Source organism: Heloderma suspectum, chromosome 5, assembly GCF_057233095.1.
Source record: "Heloderma suspectum isolate Gila_16-S chromosome 5, 16-S_ref, whole genome shotgun sequence".
NCBI lineage: Eukaryota > Metazoa > Chordata > Lepidosauria > Squamata > Helodermatidae > Heloderma > Heloderma suspectum.
This window is the reverse complement of record NC_139462.1, coordinates 203,564,303-203,588,257: the sequence shown is the minus strand read 5'-3', so window position 1 is coordinate 203,588,257 and position 23,955 is coordinate 203,564,303. Positions and strand designations below refer to the sequence as shown.

The following is a 23,955-nucleotide window of genomic DNA, read 5'->3' as shown; positions in this document are numbered from 1 at the left end:
TCCCAAACCAATTGAAAATGTTTTTTCCTCAGCTTAATTGCCATGCAGGGAAAGATTTGGGGTGGGTGGGTGTTGCAGCATGCGGGAACCCTACTTGCAATCCACCTTGAAAACTGCCCCCTGCATGGCAATTCAGCTAAGAAAAAAACTTTCCATTGGTACCCATGGATACTCAAGGCGCTGTGGAATAGATCCAGGGCCCTGGGAAATAGATTTGGGCCCAGGGCCCCATGGGCCCAGGCCTAACAATGACCCTGTCTCTAATGAAACCAGTGGGCTAAAATGGTGCAGCTGAACATGCAAAACTTAGCAGCAGGACCAAGGAAAATGAATTGAGAAGCATCTGAAGATAATGAAAACAATGGCATTAATACCATTAACCAAGCATACTCTGCAGCTCTGATGAATTAGCTTTGAAATTCGATTTAGGGGAGAAAAATAATTAAATAGACTTTTGCCCTGGGTCAGCAAGGGAAATAAATTTTGTACAGTTCATGCAGATATGCACTTGTGTCACAATTTCAGTTTGAGACCTGCTGATCTTGATGCATCTGAGTGTGGACTCTGCTACTTGGAATGGTTTATAAAGAGAGAAGCCTTCAGTCACACCAGTCTTCCCCAGGCTGGTGCCTCCAAACATTTCAAACTTCAGGTCCCGTTATCCCCAGCCAGCATGACCAATGTTCAGGAATTATGGGAGCTGCAGTCCAAAATATATGGAGGGAACCAGGTTGAGGAAGGCTAAGTCACTCAGGGGCTGTTCACACAATGGGCTAACCCAGAATCAGTGGTTGAATATGGTTGTTTTGAACCGTGGGTTGTTTGTTGAACTGTGGGTTCGCGTGTTGTCTGAATGCAGCCAGAATGGCTTGTTAACCATACAGTGCGGCTTGTTAACCACCCTGAACAACCCAATAATAAACCAGGTGGCTTGTTTGAGAAAATAAGCCACACTGCATGGGTAACAAACCACCCCGGCTGCGTGCAGAAATCATGATAACCCACGGTTCAACAAACAACCCACAGTTCAAATCAACCCACGCTCAACTACTGAGTATGGGTTCGCCTGTTGTGTAAACAGCCCCAGTCTCCTTTCCTGTAGGCTGAAGTGGTACCGTTCAGGAGCAGATTTACCCCCTCACCTGTTGTATGTGTGAACTAAAAAGAGGGGCATTTCTACTTCCATTGCTACTTTCTACTTCTTGGTCCTCCAGGGTCCATCCCCATCCACCATCTTGCTCTGCCTCTACTTTTATTTATTAGGATATTTTTATTCTATCTTTCTGTTTGATTTCTAACTGCCCCTCAAGGTGGCCTACATAAGCATGGTCAATGTCAGGAATGTTGAAGCCCCAAACACCTGGAGATCCACCTTCTGTGCACCCCTGGCATACATCACCCAAAATGAAACACAAAAATAAAAATAATAAAAACAATTCTAAAACAAACAATTAAAACAGAAATGCCCAGCAAACACAGCAAAGTTTTTTTAAAAAATTACAACCCTCCAGAGAGTAAGGTATATATCAAACACCTAAGCCATGGGGGGGGGGGGACATGTGGCCCTTCAGATTTTGTTGGACTGCAACTCCCATCAGCTGTAGCCAGCATAGCTAATGGTAAGGGATGATGGGAGTTGTGGTCCAGCAACTTCTAGAAGACCACAAGTTGCCCACCCCTGAACTAGGCAAAGGTCTAGTAGAACAACTAAGTCTTCAAGTGGTACTGAAATACCCAAGAGGGAGGTTAGGAGATGTCCCGGGACTTCCACATCCTGGACACTGTCACACAAGAACTCACATGCCAACCGTCCTCACCTCTGACAATGGTGGGATATGCAAAACGGCCTCCCCGATAATATAAAATGGATGGATAGGTTCATGTGACAGAAGACGATCCTTCAGATAACCTGGGCCTAAGCTATATAGGGCTTTAGAAGGTGATCACAAGCACTTTCAATTGGACCTGGAAGCAGATTGGAAGGCAGCATAGCTGATACAGCAGGGCTGTTACGTACTCCCCGGAAGACACTCTGGTGGTCACAAACTTGGCTGTAGCATTTTGCACCGGGTATACCATCCAAACATTATGCAGAAGCAGTCACACTTGTAACATACAGCAGCAATCCAAACCTGATGTAACACTAGGCAGGGGTGGGAAACTTGTGACCCTCCAGATGTTTTGGTCCACAACTCCCACCACAGGAAATGTCACACTTTGTTCAACTGACTGTTCTTTCATTGGTTACATTGATTATTTTATTGACGTTTTTCCTGCCTGTTCTCATGTTTTGATTGTTTTGTATTTTACTTTTAAGTCACCTTGAGTACTATTTGTTGAAAAGATGAGAAACAAATTGGACAAGCAAATAAATACATACATTCAGCTGCTCCTTGAGGTAAACTGTCTACCGACAATTTCTGCTCCTAAAGTACATTTACCTGGGAGTAAGTTCCACTGAATGCAACAGGGCTTACTCAGAAATAAATGCACGTCAGACCAGAAACTGGAAAAGCAATAAATATCCATGGGAGGGGAGTTGTTACTGTTTCATAAGTGAAAGTATCAGGTCTCTTATTTAAGATATTTGTATGACACCTTTAAGGGGAAAACCCTCTCAAGGAAGCTTCCAAAGCTTGAAATAAACACAGTATTGGTAAAGATAGGGTCCCAGTTAGAACAGGAGGGAGCAACAAGCCACTCCCATGATACGATGTTGTACAATGTCAAAAGGTTGTTTTAAAGGGAGAATCGGTGATGTGCTGCTAGAGGCAACCACGCAGCATTAATTAGGGGCCCTGCTATATCCACAAGCTTGTGGTATGCTTCTGAACTTGGCAGAGTATAATTAAGGAATGGATTGTATCCAATTTGCCCATTAAGGGTGCAATCCTATGCATGCTTAGACAGAAAAAAGTCCTACAACTCCCAGCATTCCCCAGCCAGCCCCATGGTACCTTGGGAATTCATGGTACCTTGAGAACTTTTCTAATACAAGAGAGTGCTGCACCTAGGCTGGATCTACACTTACCACCTTTTTTCGCTTCCAATGAGGTTTCACCGCCCGCCTTTCACACTACACAGTACCCGCCTCGAATTGGAACCAGAATTTCCCATTTCTGTGCTCCCGCTTTCAATACAATAATATCCTGGTATTTCCCCTTGATGTGCTCTGATTTTCCACCTTCACTCCTGTATCCAGTCATAGTCCCCTCCCCCGCCTGTCCATATGCAGCGGTGTTTGTATTTCCCTCCTGTCCAATCACAGCTCTCGACGGCCCCATGTCTTCTTCCGGCTACCGATTGCATAGCTTCCTCAGCAGCCACTGTTTCCTCAGCAACAAGCAAAGGGCTGGATGTGCGCACGTTTGTCTGATCTCGGATGCTAAGTGGGGTCGGCCCCGGTCAGTAGTTGGATGGGCGACCGCCTGGGAATCATGCTTCCTCCATTGAGCAGAGGGTTGTTGTATCCCCTCAAATGAGATTAAGTTTTACCCCCTCCTATCTCCCACTCTGGATTTTTTTTTTTTAAATTCAGGCATTATCCTCGCAGAATTGGGGCTTCTCCGCGATGCTTTTTTTTCTAATTGAGGCATGATTCACAACTTCGAAGCTTGGAAGAACATGCCTGAATTAGAAAAAAAACATTGCGGAGAAGCCCTGATTCTGCTAGGATAATGCCTGAATTTTTTAAAAAACATCCAGAGCAGGGGATAGGAGGGGGTAAAACTTAGTCTCATTTGAAGGGATAGAACAACCGCCTGCTCAGTGCAGGAAGCCTGATTCCCAGGAGGTCTCCCATCCAAGCACTGACCGGGACCGACCCTGCTTAGCTTCCGAGATCAGACAAGTGTGCGCAGGAAAACAGCAGGAAAACAGCACAGTGCTTGAGTGTGAACCAAGCTTGCGCATTTGATGAAGCACTGCAACGGGGAAAATGGATGAGTGTGAATAATCACGTTTTAATGCGAGAGCGTTTAACCCAATGGGACACCGAATTCATTGCGATGGCGGGCGCAATGTAGATCGGTCCCTAACAAACAGAACATGCCATAACTCTATCCCTAAATAGTTTATGTCCTGCCACTGCAAGTCAGTACAAATAGAAAGAACTTATAACATTTCTAAAAGTTGCCCAGCTTTCAGCTTTGCCAGATCGCCAGGGAGGAGAAGGACTTTGTTGTGGAGTTACCCATAATAATACCGCTCATGGTGAACATGACACAGAGATTATGAGTGGAGGTCATTCTCAGTTGGTATTATTACTTTGCATGCTGTTTTTCCACACAGACGTGCCCTAAGCAGCTCACATTTCATTCAGAAATGCAGAAATGAATATTTCTTATATGGTTTGCTTTATACCTTTGTTGTTGTTTTAGTGGAATATAAATAAGGAAATAAAATCAGAGACGCAGACTCATGCAGTTGCCAGAACCCTTGGGGAATTACATCTCCCATCGTCTCCTGTGCCCCATTATGCTGCAAGCAAGCATGATGGAGTGGGACAAAGGGGAAGGAGAGAGGAAAAAAGTCTTATTTTTCTCTCCTCACCTCTGTGCTTTCACCACTGTTTCTGCCACTGTCATGTTAAGGTGAGGTGGTTAGGCATTTTGGGCCTGGCAAGGATGGATTTTGGAGATGGAGGAAAGCAAAAGAGGGGGGGGGATTTTTCTGGATGCATCAAAATATGAGCTGGAGAATTCTGGGGCTTGTAAAGGTCACCTTGGTTTTAAGGTGGGCTTTAATGAACCACCAAAGTTAGTTTATAAGAGAGCCTTGGGAGATATTCACCAGCATCTCTAGTAAGCGCCCAGTGTGGGAAGCCACCAATTGGTAAATGGCTGTCAGTTTTCAACCTTATGACCAATTCACAGCACTTGTTCCTCTTTTCATGTCCTTCCAATATCAAGAAAAATGATGGCTCTAAGAGTCACTTCTTAGCTGTGCCTCCCTTGCCTGTCTAGCACAGCTCCGTGATGAGCTAATTGAGAAGCAAGTGAATGAAGGAGTTCTTTATTCTTTCTTTTAAATAACAACAGATTTATAATGGAGCACTTGCTTCTGAGGCGTGAAATGTCATTTTAAATTGCAACCTCATCATCAAAGTTGTCCAGCTCATCTTGCAGTTTTAACTCATCATTCATCTATAATACAGGTGACACATTTCTATTCATCCAGATCCATTAGTAATGTACGTGCACTCTTTCCACCTCAGGTTACCAATGACTCAACATTGCTATTAGGCAGCCAATGTGCCTGTAGATTCAAGAGTCAAAAGCCCAGGTGAGAAGATATGCTGGCATTCAGTGAACATGCAGCAAATGAGGGGAGAAGCCGGACCATGTAACCCCAACTTCAGCCTAAGGCAGGGGTGCTTAAGCTGAGGCCCGTGGGCCAAATCTGGCCCTCCTTGGGTTCCCTAGATGGCCATAGCCCAGACAAACTGTGGTTAGTCTAAACTATGATTAGTTGAAACAAGACAACTTCAAACCATAAGTGATGAGTAACTGCTAGTTAGGTAACTGCAGGAGGGCTTAGATGTAATGGTAAACTTTGATTAACTGAAATTGGAAGGGAAAGCTTTCTAACTTCTCCTCTTACACCTCTGCCAGAATTGGACAGGGAGCACGCAAACCTGAGGCTTGTGCACATAACACTACACTATTGTTTATTATGAAGTCTGAACAAGGCATGTGTGGCCTTTCAGGATACAAACTTTTCTTCTGGAAAGAAAAGCAACAACTGTGGATAAAACTACACTGGGAATATCTCTCTATACATCAGTATGGATGTCTATACTTCAGGGGTGGGCACCTTGTGGCCTACAATCCCCAGCTGCCCTAACCAGCATAGCCAATGGTGAGGGATTATGGGAGTTGTAGGCCAAAAACATCAGGAGCATGGGTAAGCAACATGGTGCCCGTGAGCACCAGTGCACCCTCAGATACCTTCCTTGGTGTCTGTTGAGGTGCTTTACCCCCTTCTACTTTTTCAATTTTTTTTTTTAATAACAAAATTTCTAACTGGCAGCTGGGATTGCTTCAAAGCAAAGTGAGGGCCTCTAGCTGCTCCCATCTTCTTTTCCCATGAAGGCCTCTCAACCACACTTGGGGCTCAGAGACATTCTCAGGAAATGAAGATGACAGGTGGCTGCAGGCCGACGCTTTCATCTCCAGTGTGCCCATTTTGTGGTGGTGCCCAGGACAGTTTCGCAAATTGCCAAATGTGCCCGAAAAGGTTGCCTACCCCTTATCTGGAGGATCAAAAGTTGCTCACTCCTCTTAGACATTCTGCATTGTTCCACTAGGGAGTATTTTGAAGCAATATTTAGCATCTCAATTTAAAAAAACACACACCCCACAGTTCACTATGTGTCTTGCATAGTTTAAGTATAAGGGATTCTAGACTGGGATTCTAGACTGAACTACAACATGAAAGGTGGTACATTTATCAAGACTGTTTTTTTAAAAAAACATGTCCTTTTATGCCAGCATGAGTCAGGAGTAGTAAAATTTGCATTTATGAACACAGGGAAAATATGCATATTAGGCTTGTCCACTCCTTTCAAAACATCTAGCAAAGAAGACTTTAAAAAATGGTGCTCAACTTATGCCTCACTACAGTCTTCCCCAACCAATTGCTCTCCTGATGTGTTGGACTACAACTCCCAGCATTCCCCAGGGAGCATAAAGGGCTCCAGGCTGGGGAAGGCTGCCTCACTGTAACATCCATGTATGCAATAGTTCCGAACTTGTACTGAATGGTAATATACTAACAGCTACTGCACCCTCATCTATATTTATTGAGAATTCCTAATCAAAACTTCCATCTGGCTTTTGCTTTTCTAGATAATGATGAAAACAAAATGTTAAGAAAGCTATCCTTTATTCTGTACACCGGGGTAGGCAATAATTTATGCCTTCCGTCTGCCCAAGTAAGGGGTTGTAATATATAATTTCCCTCCAGAAAATTATGTCTATTTACCAGACTTTGGTGTTCTAAAACCTACTTGTAGTCACAAATCTTTGATCTTGCAGAGAGGGAAAGGATGTGATTTTAAAGAGCAGAATTACTGTGATTGGGAAATAAAGAAGAGGCATTACTGGTCTGACGATTAGAAATGGCTAAATCAAGGCTGACTTAGAGCCGTAATGGATCAAAGAAGGTAGAGCTGGACTGAAAGGAACAATTATAAGGACAGCATGGAAAAATACCCTGGTCTAAAGAGTAGGAAAAAGGTCTCTTATTGACTTATTTCCCCCACACAGCTTCTTTTGAAAGACAATATATTATGTAGTATAATTGGAGCACATAGCCAAAAGGAAAACGGCTCTATTTTCAGCACTACTGAAGTTTGCAGGAATAATAGTACCATACTCAAGCATTTTGTCATCATTCGCAAAGTGGTTTCAAGTAACCTGCTTTTGTCCACGGTGTTATTTGGCTATGTTTCCACACAGGTGGTAGCAGAACACATTAGTACAAGGAAGGAGATGCACAAGGAAACAGAGTCTACGTGGGCAATGAAATAAATAAATAAATAAAGTAATGAAAATGCAAGTGAGCTTTTAGAGAAGTTGTTGTTCAGTCGTTAAGTCATGTCCGACTCTTCGTGACCCCATGGATCATAGCATGCCAGGCCTTCCTGTCCTCCGCTCTCTCCCGGAGTGTGCTCAAGTTCATATTCATTGCATCGATACCCCCCCCCCCATGGGAAAGAAAAGAAGTTTCTACAGCAACGTTATTTGTTCTTATTAACTGGATTTTTTTTTAATGCAAAGCAGTTCCAGAACTATCTGGATCCAATGCCAGTATAACTTGGTGCCAAAGAGATGATAAGGGGCTCAGGAAAATTGTTCTTCCTACAGCCACAGTTCCAGGATGCACAACTGTTCTTTACAGACATATTTGTTGGCACATACAGGAAAAAGGCATTCAGAATACTTCTTAGATAGATACTTCTCCAAGGCTGGAGATGGATAAGTTCCACCACCAACAGAAACTTGAAGACAGATTAGAAGAAGTATCATTACTCATGATGTATACACTCATCCCTCTCTTGCCTTTGGCAAACAGGTTTAGTATGCCCACAACCATGCCACCAGAAGGAAGGAAGGAAGGAAGGAAGGAAGGAAGGAAGGAAGGAAGGAAGGAAATACATGTATTTATTTATACATACATACGTTTCTATACCACCCAATAGCCAAACCATCTCTGGGTGGTTCACAAAAATTGAACAACAAGTACAGCATAAAAACTATATAAAATATAAAAGCTTAAAACTACAGAAAAAGTACAACCAGAATAAAACCCAGTAGCAATGCAGAGATTTCAAATACAGTTAACAAAATTAAAACAACAGAGCTAAAAGACTAGAGTGCTAAAATTCCTGGGAAAATAAAAATATTTATTTTTATATAAATATAAAATATATTTTATATTTAAAATATTTCATCTGGTGCCAGAAAGAATACAACGTCGGTGCCAGGCAAACCTCCCTAGGGAGCTCACAACCAGAGTGCCACAGCAGAAAAGGCCCTCTTCCTGGTAGCCACCCAATTCACTTGCTTAGGCAGGGGTACCCAGAGAAGGACCGCTGAAGATAATCTTAGGGTCCTGGCAGGTATATATGGGAGGAGGCGATCCTTCAGATAACCTGGCCCCAAGCCATTTAGGGCTTTGAATGTTAGTATCAGCACTTTGAATCAGGCCCAGACATGGACTGGCAGCCGGTGCAGCTGGAAAAGTACTGGAATGATATGTTCACCTGATCCCATCTGATCTTGGAAGTTATGCAGTGTCAGGCTATGTTAGTACTTGGATGGGAGACCACTTGGAATACTGGATTCTGCGGGTTCTCTGTTTAGGGGAAGGGCCACAGCTCAGTGGTAAAGTACATGCTTTGCATGCGGAAGGTCCCAGGTTCAGTTCTGCCCAGCTTCTCCAAGTAGGGCTGGGAAAGACTCCTGTCAAGAGACTGGAAAGCTTCTGCCAGTCAGCGTTGACCATGGATGGGAAACAGGTGGCCCTCTGGATGTTATTGGACCAGAACTCCCATAATCCTTCATCACTGTCAGTGCTGGCTAGAGCTGATGGGAACTGCAGTGCAACAACACCTAGAAGACCATGCATCCCCCACCCCTGGCATAGACAATACTGACCTAGATAGACCAATGGTCTGACTTGGTATAAGCTTCCTACGTTCCTGGGTTTTCTATTGTTTCAAAAACCTATTTGATCACAGGTGACACGGGCACAGAATAAATGCATGGCCAGCCTAAAAAGCAATGTCCCTTTCAAATGACTTTCGATCCTTGTAAACACACACACACACATGTCTGTGTCTAGTTTGACTCCTCTGAGGATTTTTAGATTTCCCTAAGACATCTGAAAAATTACACAGGCTTAACGTACGTAGATGCCTTTCTTTCTTTCTTTCTTTCTTTCTTTCTTTCTTTCTTTCTTTCTTTCTTTCTTTCAAAGCTTTGCCTTTGTCTGAGTCATAGAATCATAGGAAGCTGATTTATACCACTCCAGACTCTTTGTCCATCCAGCTCAGTACTGCCTGACCTAACTGGCTGCAGATGTCCAGGGTCTGAGACAGAGGTCTTCCTCCTAATCTGCTCCCCGATTTTTTTTAGCTGGAGACGTCAGGGGTTGAATGTGGATCTTCTGCATCCAAGCATGAACTCCACCCCTAGCTCTGAGTTATGGCGCCTCCCAGTAAGTGCACACACTCACTTCCTATGAGGGAGTGTCCAATTCTTTAAGCAGGTCAATAGTTTTGGTACTCATGGAATTGGACTGTTTGCATATCACCTCAAATAAGGTTGAAGCAGCATGGAAACAGTCCAGAATAATCCACCATGCTCTCTGGGAGGCATATGAATCGGGGATTTCCGTTCTGAATAGCACTATTCATGCCTGGTCGGTTTATATGTACCAAAGTGTTTAATTTCCAGTAGAGTCTTCCCTAACTGGGCACACACTCTCTGCCCAAGCAAGGAGAGAAGAGGCTTTGGAAACACAGAACCAGCCAGATCTGGGCTTTCCAAAGTGTCCTCTATGTGCCTGTATATGTTTATCTGTGTGTTGAGAGCATGGATGGATTGTAGCGAATGAATGAAGTGTGGTGTGGTGTGTGTATGTGAGAGAGAGCGGGGTGGTGATGATCATCAGTTCATCACTACCTCATAAGGTTTCTCTCTGAAGATTGTCACCAACCTTGAGATTCTTAAGAGAGGGCAGTGATGAGCTTCAAGAGAAAAAGAGAGGCAGAGACGGATAGCTCTGGCCCTGCCCATTGCTGGCTCCAGCCACCCGCTATGGCCACACACACTGTCAGCACAGAGCTTCCAACGTATTCCCCCTGAGGTCACTGGGGCAAGGGCATGGCTGCCCGCTCCTAAACTGCAACATACTGCCCTGGTTCTCATGATCACCGTGGGTTAAGCAAGCCATGGCAGCTTGTTTAAGCTGTGGCATGGGCCAAGCACCATTTGCCTAATCACCCACCCTGCTGCGGCTTGTCGTGTCATCCAAACCCGGGTGGCATGGCTTGTTGAGGGGAAACAACTCTCAAATAACCCATGGGCTGTTGATGGGTTCAGATGACACAACAAGCCATGCCCGGGCAAGAGATTAGGCAAATGGCGCCTGGCACATGCCGCAGCTTAAATAAGCCACCGTGGTTTATTTAACCCATGGTGATTGTGTGAACAGGCCCACTGTGTAGGGAGCCACAGCACCCAGCAGAAAAACACCATCACACACGCAGGGACCCTGCGCTCCCAAATAAAGCACCCCAATTTATCCAGAGAGGATAGTCATTTAATATGAATCATTACATGATAACCTGTATCATTTTTCCTCCACAACCACGAGGTCTAGAACGCTGCAGGAAAGGACTCTGGGGACTCTGGGCAGGCTTGTGAGATCTGAAGTACAATTTTGGCTATGCAGATGCTCAGATGCCTCTGCATACCAAATAGTATTCAAACATCCCTGTAGCCTATTGTTAATTCCTCACAGAACATTTGATTCATTTATTTGATAAAACAAAGCTCACAACTGATAAAGACCAAACCTACTGAGGAACCTACAGTTAAATTTAAATATTTATATACTGCTCCTGTGGAATTAAATGTGAACGAAATGGGAGCGCCTGATGTTAACTTTTAAAAGATCAAAGCCAAATAATATAACTTAGTATCACTTCAGGCAGGCTTTAAATTAGCAAACAGTGCTGCCAACTGGATCACAGTAATCCTCCATGATAATTATTCTTTGGGATTAGCAATGTGTGGTTAGCATTATTAAATAACTTCAAGGGCTGCTGCAAGGCAGAATTCAGAACACAAACAACACTTTCAGGGCAGTCCTGCTGAACTACAAAGATGAGTAATCATATATCATTCCTTCCATTTCCAGTGTTTGGGCCGTGAGTGCCATTCCTTATGTAGCCAAAATGGTACCACCCAACCACAAGATGGAGGCATCAGCAGATTTGGGGGGAAACCCCAAAGTTTGCAGAAGTATGCATGCACACACACACACACTCACACACACAGAAAAAGAAGCCTAAGGGGGGGAGGGGATCCCCCCAACAGCCCAATGAGAACTGAACATGCTCAGTGACCACAAAATGCTGACTGATTGTTTGGGAGGGGGCAATGGAAAACTAACAGGGGAGGGGGCATGTCATGGAGTATCCTGGAAAAGGGCATGGCTGACTGGCTGGCTGGCAGCTTAAATGGAAGCACTCCACACTGCAACATTTTTCTGCAAGTCCCACTTGTCCCCCAATATTAATGTAGTGAGGAAAGCTGTGCAAGTTAATGTACTCACTCTTGATCACCTAATGGATGATAGAGGGAAACTGTTTTCAAGCATAAGTTGCAACATGCCAAGATGCATACAGATTAGGGAGGGTAGAAAAGACAGAAGGGACTAACTTGGGGGACGAATGTCCAACTTCCATTCTCTCTCCATTTGTCTTTCTCAGGGGAGGGGTTCGATTCCCGGGAATCTCCAGTTAAAGGGATGTCAGTAGCAGGGCTGGAGGAAACCTCTGCCTAAGATCTTACAGAACTACTGCTTGTCAGAGGAGGCAGTACTGTGACTGATGGTTTGACTCAATTAAAGGCAGCTTTATACGTTCAGCCCAGTTAGCCCAGTATGCCGCCAATGGTCAGCTGGCATGCAGGAGGGCTGGTGCTTGGCGGACTGCTTCTCATTGTAATGCAGGGGTCCAGAAAGGGAGTTACATTCATTGCATCTTGGGATCTAGGTGGAACTCCACCATCTACTGGGGTTCCAGTGCATAGGGCAAAGCCAACTTTTTGAGGCTAAAGAACACAACCAACAGCAGAAGGGGTCATCAAAACCTCCAAAAGGTACAAGGAAACAGAACCATTTGTTGAAGCCCAAAGCATTTCAAGTCGAAGACTTGAGGTCAACAAACTATTTCCTAGAATGAGCTGCTCACACAGTTACTCTGTTTGGTAAAGTAACTTATAAGACACTTCCACAGGGAACTGTATGGGTCAAACTCCACATTATGTTAATTGATTGATTGTTTTCTTTAGTATTACTGCACACAGCCCCAATTCAGATTGGGACCAGTGTGCACTGTGAGAGGGGGATTAAACCTTTTTTCTACCTGTTTTCTTCCCAAAATTCCACATACCCCTCCGATGGAGACTTCTTCTTCTTCTTCTTCTTCTTCTTCTTCTTCTTCTTCTTCTTCTTCTTCTTCTTCTTATTATTATTATTATTATTTAAACCCCCACAAAGGGTGGAATTTCAGGAAGAAAACTGTCACAAGCAGTTCCTCCTAGGAAGTAGTTTCAGGTGCCTCTCAACATGCATTAGACCTCAACAAATCGTATAATTCTTTTTGAGTCTTTGTTTCTTGGATTGGTGCCCCTCCTTTCCCTGTTTCATTTCTAAAGTATACAGCTAAAATTACCTCCTACTTGTACCTGACTACTAATTGTCTGGCCAAAGTAGAACTAGTTTCAAGGACCTTTCACAAATTATATCATAGCACCTGGAGTTGTGAGTAGCAATTATTTGGGTTATTGTTCGGTCGATGGCAAAAACTCAGAGGATAGCTGTCCTAGAAAAAATGGTGACTTGGATCACTTCAGCTCACATCCCGATGGGTATCCACAATTGTGTGAAACTGGCCATCAAATAACTTCTGGAAAATTGCCACCAATTTGAACTTTAGCATATACGTAGCTGGGAAGTAGATACAGGAAATATATTTACATGAGACTGTCAACGCAATCCCAAACATGTGGACTTATAGGGGTGGGCAACTTGTCGCCCTCCAGATGTTTAGGTCTCTAAATCCCATCAGCTCTAGCCAGCATAGCCAATGCTGAGGGACGATGGGAGTTGTAGGCCAAAACATCTGGAGGGCCACAATTTGCCCAGCCCTAACTTACTCTCTAGTAGGTGTGTTTAAGACTGCAGCCTGTGACATTCAAACTCTTTCATAATGAATGCTCCCTCAGGTGATTATAGACATACTGAGTTATGGAGAGCAGGCAGTCTCTTACAAAGTAAAAAGGAGCAGAACCCAAACCATAAGAAGTATACTTACTTCCAGAACCAGCCAGAGTTGATCCCCATCCTTCACATCCTTTTTGTAGTATAGTCCATAGAACTTGACTACGTTTGGATGATCAGAGAGAGCTTTCAAAATGTTGTATTCAGCTTCAATTTCCTCGTCAATATCCTGGTGTCACATATTGAAAGAAAACAAAATAGCAAGGTAAAAATAAATTGCCTATAAAAATAGGCCTCCTTCTTCCCTCTGTGACTATATGCTTATTGACCACATCTAAAGATATGGCAAAAGTAAAACAGAGAAGATTTATAGCACTAGAACGGATGTTCAGTCAAAATGATTTGCACAGAACAGGATCTGAAAACAAAGTAGTGTTTGCAGTCTTCTCAAAAAATAAGGCAAGACTTAGAAAAGGCCTTTGTCTCTGTCCCACCACCATCAGAGGCTCATTTTGTGGGAACGTGAGAAAGGGCCTTCTCGGTGGTTACTCCCAGACCCTGGAACTCCCTGCTAAGGGAGGCCACACAAACTCCATCTTTCTTGTCCTTCTGCAGGAAGGCAAAGACATTTTTATTCAGACAGGCTTTTGGCTTTTAAGCTGACTTGTTTGCTGAAGTAGGTTGTAACTGCTGGGTACTGTTTATTTCTTCTTTATGGATATGTTTTAATTGATATTTTTATGTTTTAATTATAATTTTGTATTTTATCTTGTACTTCATTGTCACTAGCTGCCACTGTTTGAAGGGGAGAGAGAGGCAGAATATAAATTTAATAAGGGAGCAATGCTATGTCCTCTAGACATTGTCTGAGGGGCCATAGGATAGTGGGGATTCCCCACCCTGACCTTGGAAGGGGGAGTTGGATATCCGCCCTCCCCTCCCCCCTGCAGCCAGTATGGAAAGAACCATGCTGGCTGGTCTCCAAGGTTGGAACATTAACCTCAGAGAGGGGGAAAGGAGGCGTTCCAGTGGGTGAGGAGGAGACTGGAGAGGCAAGGATACGAGCTATCCTGAGCCTCTTCCAGGCAATTCCTCCCCCTGTGAGGCACTGTTGCTGGATAGACAAAAAAGCCCAACTGGCATAAAATGCAGGATGGGAGAATGGAAAGGCGAAGATCGCTTCCGCTGCTCCTCCCATCCTGCATTGGATGATCATAAGCCTCCAAATTCTGGGGCTTCGATCATCAAGGGCGCAATCGATAGGGTTGCGACCTCATTAATTTTTTTTAAGGGACCCAAGAAAAGGCTTGCTGGTGGGAAGAGTTTAAGAAGTAGGAACCTGGGTTCAGATGATCACAGGGGGAAAAAAACCCATCATGACTTCTCCCCACACCCTTGTGTGTGCCGCATGTATACCTGTTGTTTATATAATTACCCACGCTGCAGTGTGGGTTTGGTGTGTCATGCAAACCCAGCATGCGGTGGGGGTGTCTTTGTACCCAGCCTACAACCCATGATGTGCCGTAGGGGTTGGAAGACAGGTATGAAGCTACCCCTGCTGTGCACCAGATTGGCATGGTATGCCAACCCACACTGCAACATGGGTAATGATGTAAACAACGGGCATGCGCAGGGCACACACAGTTGTTCCTTTCCACTGGCACTGTTTTGCAGGTGTTCCAGCCTATAAAACAATTGGAATAATTGTACTTTGCCTTTAATTATTATTATTTATTAGATTTCTTAGACACCTTTCTCAAGAGAGACTCAAGGCAACTTACAACAAAAGTTGGTCATCAACAGCTTTAAACCTGTTATTCCATAATGAAAGCTGATCTTTGAATCAGCTACAAAAGAGGGGGTCCTGATTTTTCCCCAGCCACATAGTCTTAGTTTTACTAAGAAATTCCTCTTTTAATTTCACACATCTTCAACTGCTGTTTTTTTTTTTAACAAACAAACCAAAAATCAAAGCGTGTTTACAAAAAGCAAACACATAATCGAATCAGTTAGTGCTCCATCAGTGACAAGGTAAGCTGATGCTAATGATTTGATTTTGGGTTAGTCTTTTCATTTCTCAAGTGTCTCCAGCCTAGCGTTCCCTGAAGAAAGATGGGAAATGTTCAAGTGCCTTTTTTTGTTTATTACAATGGCTCCCTCTGCAGCCACTCATGATTCCTTCAGTTTAAATAGAAGGAAGCAGTATAATTTATGTAACCAGACCAACTCCCACTAGCAGGGGCATCACATTCATGGTCACTAAAGCAGAAGCTATAGTCAAGCTGGACCACCTTTCTTGGGGTTTCAAGAACAGTAGGGTTTTATGGCACGGCCTGGAGGAAGGGGGGCAGGGGAGCTAGTAGCAAATATGAAACATGCTATAGGGTGGGGATGTGGTACTGTTCACGATGCTTAAGGCTAGACAGAGAGCTGAAGCTTTCATGTTTTGAATTCGGTCCCAAGGGACATTATGCGTCTATGCCAATTCCACAAACATGTGGAATACAAGGCTATCAATGGCTAATAGTCTTGATGGCTATGTGCTACCTCCAGTACCAGAGGCAGGGAACCTATGTACACCAGTTGCTGGGGAACATGGGTGGGAGCGTGCTATTGTGCTCATGCCCTGCTTGTGGGTTCCTGGTCAACAGCTGGTTGGCCACTGTGTGAAGAGAATGCTGGACTGGATGGACCCTTGGTCTGATCCAGCATGGCTCTTCTTATGTTCTTATACATGCAACAAAGTATGAACATCAAGAAATTACAGATGGACTCATGCAGGGTTTTGATCCTTTTCATCTACTCATTTTATAGCCATAGCCCACGGGGGGTCCTGTCCCCTCTCCATCCACACAGCTGACAAGGACAACTGTTGGACCAGTGTGAAATGTGCAGTTTGACTAGTCAGCTTCTAGGCTTTCATGCAGAGATGTCCTGAGAAAAGGAGTAGCTGCCTCATGTGGCAGTACCAGCTTTTCTGGTTATGCACTAAATGGCCAAGCTGTACAGTTAGAAGCTGTTCCCTGCTTCACAAAGGTTTCTGTTATAGCCTTGGTGCTGAACATTACTTTGCCCCTCTTTGCTGCAAAGGACATTTTCTCTTTCTGTATTATTTCTGCATATATATGTTTCTTCCTTTTGTGTGTAGGCCTTGGTCTAGAGCCAATGTTTGCTCATTGTACCATTTCATGCCATGGGTCCTGTCAATGCCCTGCACTGCCTCAGTTGTAGCGACGGCTTCAGGTTGCTGGGCATTGCTGTAGCTTGGATTGCAGGGTTGTACTAGGGGTCAGAACTTTAACAGAGGTCTGAGTAGGCCAGGTTTCACAGGGAAGCTACACAGGAATAGGTCAGCACCACAGAGAGCTCCAAGTTGGGCTAGAAGCCACACAGGGTTGTCTGTAAGTTGTTCCAACAAGGAGCACATCAAGGCTAAACCTTAAATAAGAGTTTGACTTCCTTCAGGCTAGTTAGCCCTGCCTTCATATTGGCTGAAGCTTTGTCTCTTAAAGGGGCCTGGCCTGTTTTAGCAGCCTCAAGCTACAATGATGTGGGAGCGGCTAGTGTCCTCGTAGCTGGAGTCCAAAGACAGCAATGCAACTTCTTCTGGATACCGGGGAACTGATCCCCTGAACCTTTCTGGGGAACTGTGTCCTGGTGCTGTGGAAGCCTCGTAACACCTTTCCATGACTGGTCCTCTCCCTGAATCATTAACTACAGAGCTTCTCCTTCTCATCTTCTTCCATGAGAGGTGAATGCTCAGTGCACAAACAAGCACTTCTCAGCATTCCACACCCTGAGAATTTCCTTCTCACAGAAAAGAATGGAAAAATCCTGTGCAAGTAGGACTCCATGACAAAAGTGTAATTTGACCTGCTAGTCTGGGACTTTTGCTTTTATTGATTAAGAACAAAAGGCCTCCCTTTTTCCTATTGAAGAGTAGCAGAAAATATTTGAATTCTTCAGATGAACAAAGATCACAAGGCACTTCAGATGAAGCAAGAGTGTGGGTGGGTGGGTGGGTGGGTGGGTAATAGGAAAGAGCTCTTTCTATACAGAGAGACAGCAAAGATGTTTTGATGCATTTAAATTAATTTAATTAAGATTATAATCTCAGGTTATGTGAATCACCAACACATTTGATAAGAAACACGAATGGATGGGGAAATGGACTAGTTCTTTGGAAATAGGATGAAGCCATTCTAAATAAAAGTTGCCATATTTTAATTTTATGGAGCGTCGATTTGTAAAATAAGTTTTCTATCCCAAAAGGGGCCTTTGATGAGACTGCCAGCAGCTTCTGTATATTCCAAGCTATGTCACCGTTATAAAGCAAGGACACCATGACCCAAAGTTTGTTAAAAGTCAGCCACTTCAAGAGGCGAAAAGAGGAAGTAATCCTACTCCCATCTGCAACCACAGTGAAGTCAAAATGCCTTTGAAAAGCAGAGCTTCAAATAAATGTCATAGTGATCAATAAAAAAAAAGGTAAAGGTGTCCCCAGCCAGTCGTGTCCGACTCTAGGCTGTGGTGCTCATCTCCATTTCTAAGCTGAAGAGCCAGTGCTGTCCGAAGACGCTTCCGTGGTCATGTGGCCGGCATGACTGAACACCGAGGTGCACGGAACGCTGTTACCTTTCCCACCGAAGCAGCACCTATTTATCTACTTGCAATTTCTTGCTTTCGAGCTGCTAGGTTGGCAGGAGCTGGCTGAAGACGGGAGCTCACTCTGTCATGTGGCACTCAGGTCTCGAACTGCTGTCCTGCCGACCTTCCGGTCTGCCGTTCAGCGTCTTAACCACTAAGCCACCGCAGCCCAATAAATGTATTTAGGATTACAACCAGAGCCTACTATCTTGAATCTGTGGGACAATCCTCCCCAAATACTAATTTGTAACATCCAAGTGCCATTTCAGCAGTTGCAGAAGTAAGAACAGAGAGAGCACAATACCATGGGGAGCTCCAGACAAAGAAAGATCTTTGTTTAAAAATATATTTTTAAAAAGAAGCACAGGGATCAGTATGTTTAAAAAGAAGCACCGGGATCACAGGGATCAATATGTTTGGGTATACCCATATACTGTGCATCAATCAAAAAATGCAGAGCCAGATGCTGCCCTTCAGCACCATCAGTCTTTTGAAAGGCAGAATGTGCTGCAGTGGAGAATGGGTGTTCATGAATGAACTCTGGATACAGTCCACACTCAGCTGAGGCCAGGAGACAGTGGTTGGCATTGCTACATCTCTGAAACTAAGCAAGCCTCACACAAATGACTCCGAGGTGTAGTGCAGGGGTGGGGAAACCTTTCAGCCTGAGGGCCAAATTCAACTACGGAGAAACTCTCGGGGGCTGCATTCCAGTGATGGATGGAGCTAACGGCAAAGGGGGTGGAGCCAAAATATTAGAAAATACTAGCATGTGGTAGTTTAAAGCTCTCTCTGCCAGTAACGAAGCCTTAGGAGAGGCATTTCAACCTTTTAGAATGGGGGAAAAATGCACAAAAGCCAGGAAACCACCAAACAGTGGTTGGGGGGAAACTGGTGGGGCCAGGGGAAAGGGACGTGGGACCCTAGGAGGGCTGGATTTGGCCCCCAGGCCTGAGGTTCCCCACCTCTGGTGTAGTGGGTGCTCCTGTAGCTTCAGTCACAGTCTATTAAAGTCCTATATGGCATGGTTTAAATCACTCTTCCCTTATAAAGATCTTTGCCACCCCTTCAGTGTGAACCACCCAGAGAGCTCTGGCTACTGGGCAGTATAGAAATGAAATGAAATAAATAAATTCAGTCCCCCAAACTAGTATTTCTGGAGTCACTCCTAAAGCCCCAGGACCAGGAGACCTTCCGATGGAGACCATGTAGGTAGCTCGTCAGGGACAAGTTAGGACGGAGGTCGCCTAACTGGATAAGGGGCAAATAGGCAGAGAGGAGGCACACAGCCCCGTTAGGGAAGGGCTGTAGCTCAGTGGCAGAGCACCTGTTTTGCATGCAGAAGGTCACAGGTTCAATCCCCGGCATCTCCATGTAGGGCTGGAAGAAACCCTGCCTGAAATCCTGGAGAGCCGCTGCCAGTCAGTATCAACAATATTGGGCTAGATGGACTAACGGTCCATCTAGCCCAATATAATATGACTCAGTGTAAAGCAACTTCCTATGTTCCTAATGCTACAGAAGAGGCACAGGTGGAGGGATGGTCAAGGCAAGGACAAGGAGAAAACGGGCTTGAGGTACTGTTGACCACCCTGCCAGCAGCCTCTACCTGTTTGCTTTTAGGCGACTGCTGGGATGGTGACAGAGATGTTCAATAATCTCAAGTGCATTCTAATCTAAGGTGGGGCTAAGGAGGAGTGAATCCTGCCAGCTCCTTTGAGAAAGGAAGAGGTGCAAAGGCACCAGCTTGCTGTTGATGGAAACCATAATAAGGCTCGAGTGTTGGGAGGGATAAAAAACAAAATCAAGCAGGCAACAATGCATCGCAAAGCTGGACTTGATAGGCTTTTGGTTTGATGCTGCACAGCTCTTCTCAAGGAATACTATCCAATAGATAAAAACATAAACCATCAGCTTAACCTCAGCCACCAGAAGCCGACTGATGAAGTTCCAGCCTTGGAGAGTCTCCTATTAAGAGAGTGTCCCACAGTTGTGAGATATAAGAACGTAGGAAGCTGCCTTATACTGAGTCAGACCGTTGGTCCATCTAGCCCAGTATTGTTGACACTGACTGGCAGCAGCTCTTCAGGGTTTCAGGCAGGATTCTTTACTAGCCCTACCCGGAGATGCCAGGGATTGAACCTGGGACCTTCTACATGCCAAGCAGGGGCTCTATCACCAAGCCACAGCCCCTTCAGTCACTGAGGACTTATTGACTGTATGTACATGGGTGCCCAAACCTGGCACATAAACGGCACTGCAGGATGACCACCTTCATCTGAGAGATCATAGGGAGCTGCCTTACACCACTACTCCACCTAGCTCGGTATTGATTGCCTTGCCTGTAAGAGGCTCTCCAGGGTTTCAAGACAGATGTCTTTCCTAGCCCAACTTGAAGATGGTGGGCATTGAACTTGGGATGTTCTGCATGCAAAGCATACACTCTAACACAAAAGAAGAGACAGTCTCTAAAAAGCCTTCCCCGACCTGGTACTCTCCAGATGTGTTGGACTACTATGAGTTGTAGTCCAATAGATCCAGAGGGCACCAGGTTGGGGAAGGCTACTCTAATGTATATTGAGGCTATCTCTTTAAGGCCTTGACAGATTCCAACCAGCATTGCCCAACCCTGTGCCAAACGAAACTTCCAAACAGTCATCAAATTCATCCTCATGTACAATGCATTCGAGTAGTCCAGGCTTCTCCAATCTGATACCCTCCAAATGTTTTGGACTACAACCCCCAGCTTTCATAGCCATTGGCCATGGTCACTGGGGCTAATGGCAGTCAACATCCAAAACATCTGGAAGGCACCAGGTTGGGGAAAGCTGGAATAGTCTTCCATTAACATCCATATGACACGCACACACACACACACACTCATCTGTGGATGCCACAGTGGGATCTCCCTGAATTGGACATTTAGCATGAAGATAATGGGCTCCTTCGCATGTAACAAGGGCAAATCATGGGTTAATTAATCCACAATTTACTGGGTTGTGTGCCACGCACGAGACACTTCTGCTTTGCATAATCAACTTCTGATCAGCCCAACCATAGGTTGTTGCATGATGTGTGAACCCAGACACTTTGTGTTATTTGTGGGTTAAACAACCCGAAGTTAACCTAAGAACTTATCCCAGGTAAACTTTGGGTTGTTTAACCCACAAACAACCCAAAGTGTCTAAGTTCGCATGTCACGCAACAACCTACCATCATGCCGATCAGATGTTGATTATGCAAACCATGACAAAACAGTTCAATGTAATACTTACTGACTCCACATGATCAGTGCTGGTTCCACGTTTATTGGGGGGGAAGCTTTGAAAGATGTCCTCACCTGAGCCCCAACTCTTCCTCACTGCTGTTGCCAATGCCCATTCACTTGCCCTCTCTCTTTGAGCTCAACTGGCACAGCTGCCAGAGGGAGAGGGCAAGCTGGTTGGAGCCTGTCCCACAACCAGTGCTCATGTGCTTAAAGGAAACAGGAAAACAGGCAGTGACTGACAGCAAGGATTAGGAAAAGCAGGACCAGGGAGCTCCAGGGGTTGGCAGCCCCTCCCCCCCGAGCTGGGGTGCAGGCCTTAGCAAGTACCCAGTGATGCCAACCCTTTTTGCCAGCCATGCGCATGATCTTGCCTCATCAGAACAACCAGTACATTCAAAGTTGGTGTCAATACCTACCAACAACTTCTCTGGAATAATGTTGGTATGTGGAAGGATCAGTGCAACCACTTCAGCATCAAAAAACAACAAACATACCCAATGGCACATGTCTTATAATACTGCCTTTTACTTGAAAATAACCTCTCTTGTGTGTTTCACTCTGGGGCTTGTTCATAATAACATTATCGTGAAAAGTTCATAAAACCCATAGCTATTAACTTTAAAAGTAGCTTACGTGAACTGGATCCAAGATTTTGACTGCTGCTTTGCTCCCATTTTTCTTGTTGAAGACCTTAAAAACTTTGCCGTATGTTCCTTTGCCGATCGTCTCAGTTATTTCCCAGGTATCCAATGGATCAGGAAAATTATCAAATATTATTGCTTTTCCAGTTAAGGGCAGCATCTCAAATACTGAATCCTGTAAATAAAATCAAAATTTCTGCATTGAAAACACCATTATTAACAAACACGCATCCTGATCACCGATGAAAGTGAACACTCACCTTACAGTGTTTATATGCCAATAGCAAGAAAACTGAACATAGCAAGGATTAAAAAAAAAAAAAGGGTTAAGACAGCCTTCCCCAACCCGGTGCCCTTCAGTTGTGTTTGCCTTCCAGATGTGGCTGGGGATGATGGGAAGGCTAGATCTAGAAGGCATCTAGCTGGAAAAGGCTGTCTTAAGAGATTAGACTCTCTCTCTCTCTCTCTCTCTCTCTCTCTCACACACACACACACACACACACACACACGGAGAGTTTGCTCCCTCTCCTCCTCTCCTTCTCCACCCTGTTTTCTTCCTCACAGTCTAATTTTACATGGCAAGGAAGCTCCTTGAGGGCAGGGACCTGTTTATTTTTTGTGTAAGTAAAATAAGTAAAATGCCATGCATTGCAATGGTGCTGAATGAGTAAATTATAAACAATATAACCAGATACAGGGAAGTATACTTTTCATTTGAGATGTTTTAGGCCCAAGAAAAGCAATGCTGTGAAACCTGAAAGATCTAGGGAAGAAGGCAAGCAATCCTGCATTTGGAGAAAACAAGGAGTGACTCAGGGCTGGTTCATGAATCTGGTTTGTTTATGTGTACACCTAAGGACTGGCTGCAGCTCCCTATCAACTGTATACTCCTGTGCAGGGTTAGGCAGCCTTCCAGAAGCCCCAGCCAGCATGGCCAATGATCAGGGACTATGGAAGTTGTAGTCCAAAAATGCTGGAGTGCACCAGGTCCTCTACCCCTGCTCTTTAGCAAACCCAGGTTGGCCACCATATAATGTATGGAAGGGCCCTTAAGACTGTCCACTTGCACCCTGAAAGTTTGAGGGTGTCTCCCAACTGTTTCCCAGCTGCAAAAGATGCTGCAGTAGTGTTGATTTCCTACTCCATTCCAAATTCCAGTTTCTTCACCCATCATCTCCTCCTGCCCCCTTCAGCAGCCAGTCAGGAGAGAAGGAAGGGTGATGGGGCCAGGGAAGGAGGAGGCCAGTGAAAAAACTAGCTGCCATGTATTTTGCTACTGCAAAGCTTTTTAGAGGCATGTACTCTCTGGATTGAACATGGCAGCCCCAGACAACTTCCTCTTCATAAAATATATTTAGGGCATAACCCTGTGCATGTTTAGACAGAGGAAAGGCCTACAACTCCCAGGCATGTGGGAGTTGCAGGCCTTTTCTCTGTCTAAACATGCATAGGGTTGTGCCCTTAGTCTTCCAAGAGGCCACATGTATCCCAGAGGAGTTCCATCTTCTGACTGACCAAAGAATTGACAATCGTCCCTGCCTCCCTTCTCTAACAGAGGTGCCTGGTCAATTGACTTACTTGCAGGAAAATGACTTTAGGAGCATGGTATGAAAGTACTTCACATCCCTACTTATTTCTACCTTATTTCAAACCATGAATTAAGGCCTGGAATATATCTAATTTATAAACGTCTCCCTGGTCAGGGTGATGGGATACATCCTAGCCAATACTTCATCCCCTACCCCCTGTTTTAAGCTAGCGAAGCTTCTACAACATGGATGGGATCTTGTGGTCCTCCAGACGTTTTGGACTACAACTCCCAGGATCCCTCACCACTGGCTATGCTGGCTAGGGCTGATGGGAGTTGTAGGCCTAAACATC

At 44.7% G+C, this 23,955-nt stretch overlaps 1 protein-coding gene across 2 annotated transcripts in view; it reads right to left on the bottom strand.

The window, feature by feature from the left end:
* MYO3A (myosin IIIA) overlaps positions 1–22,240 on the bottom strand; it is a 133,387-nt gene extending 111,147 nt beyond the window's left edge. The window contains exons 1-2 of one of the 2 annotated variants that reach the window (XM_084860485.1): positions 22,067–22,240; positions 13,613–13,747 (exon numbers count right to left, since the gene is read on the bottom strand). In XM_084860485.1, the coding sequence (XP_084716611.1) occupies positions 13,613–13,747; positions 22,067–22,234 (303 nt within the window). In that variant the 5' untranslated portion in view covers positions 22,235–22,240. The remainder of the gene's footprint in view (positions 1–13,612; positions 13,748–22,066) is intronic. The other variant, XM_084860484.1, reaches the window with a different exon arrangement.
* Between the last annotated feature and the right edge of the window lie 1,715 nt (positions 22,241–23,955).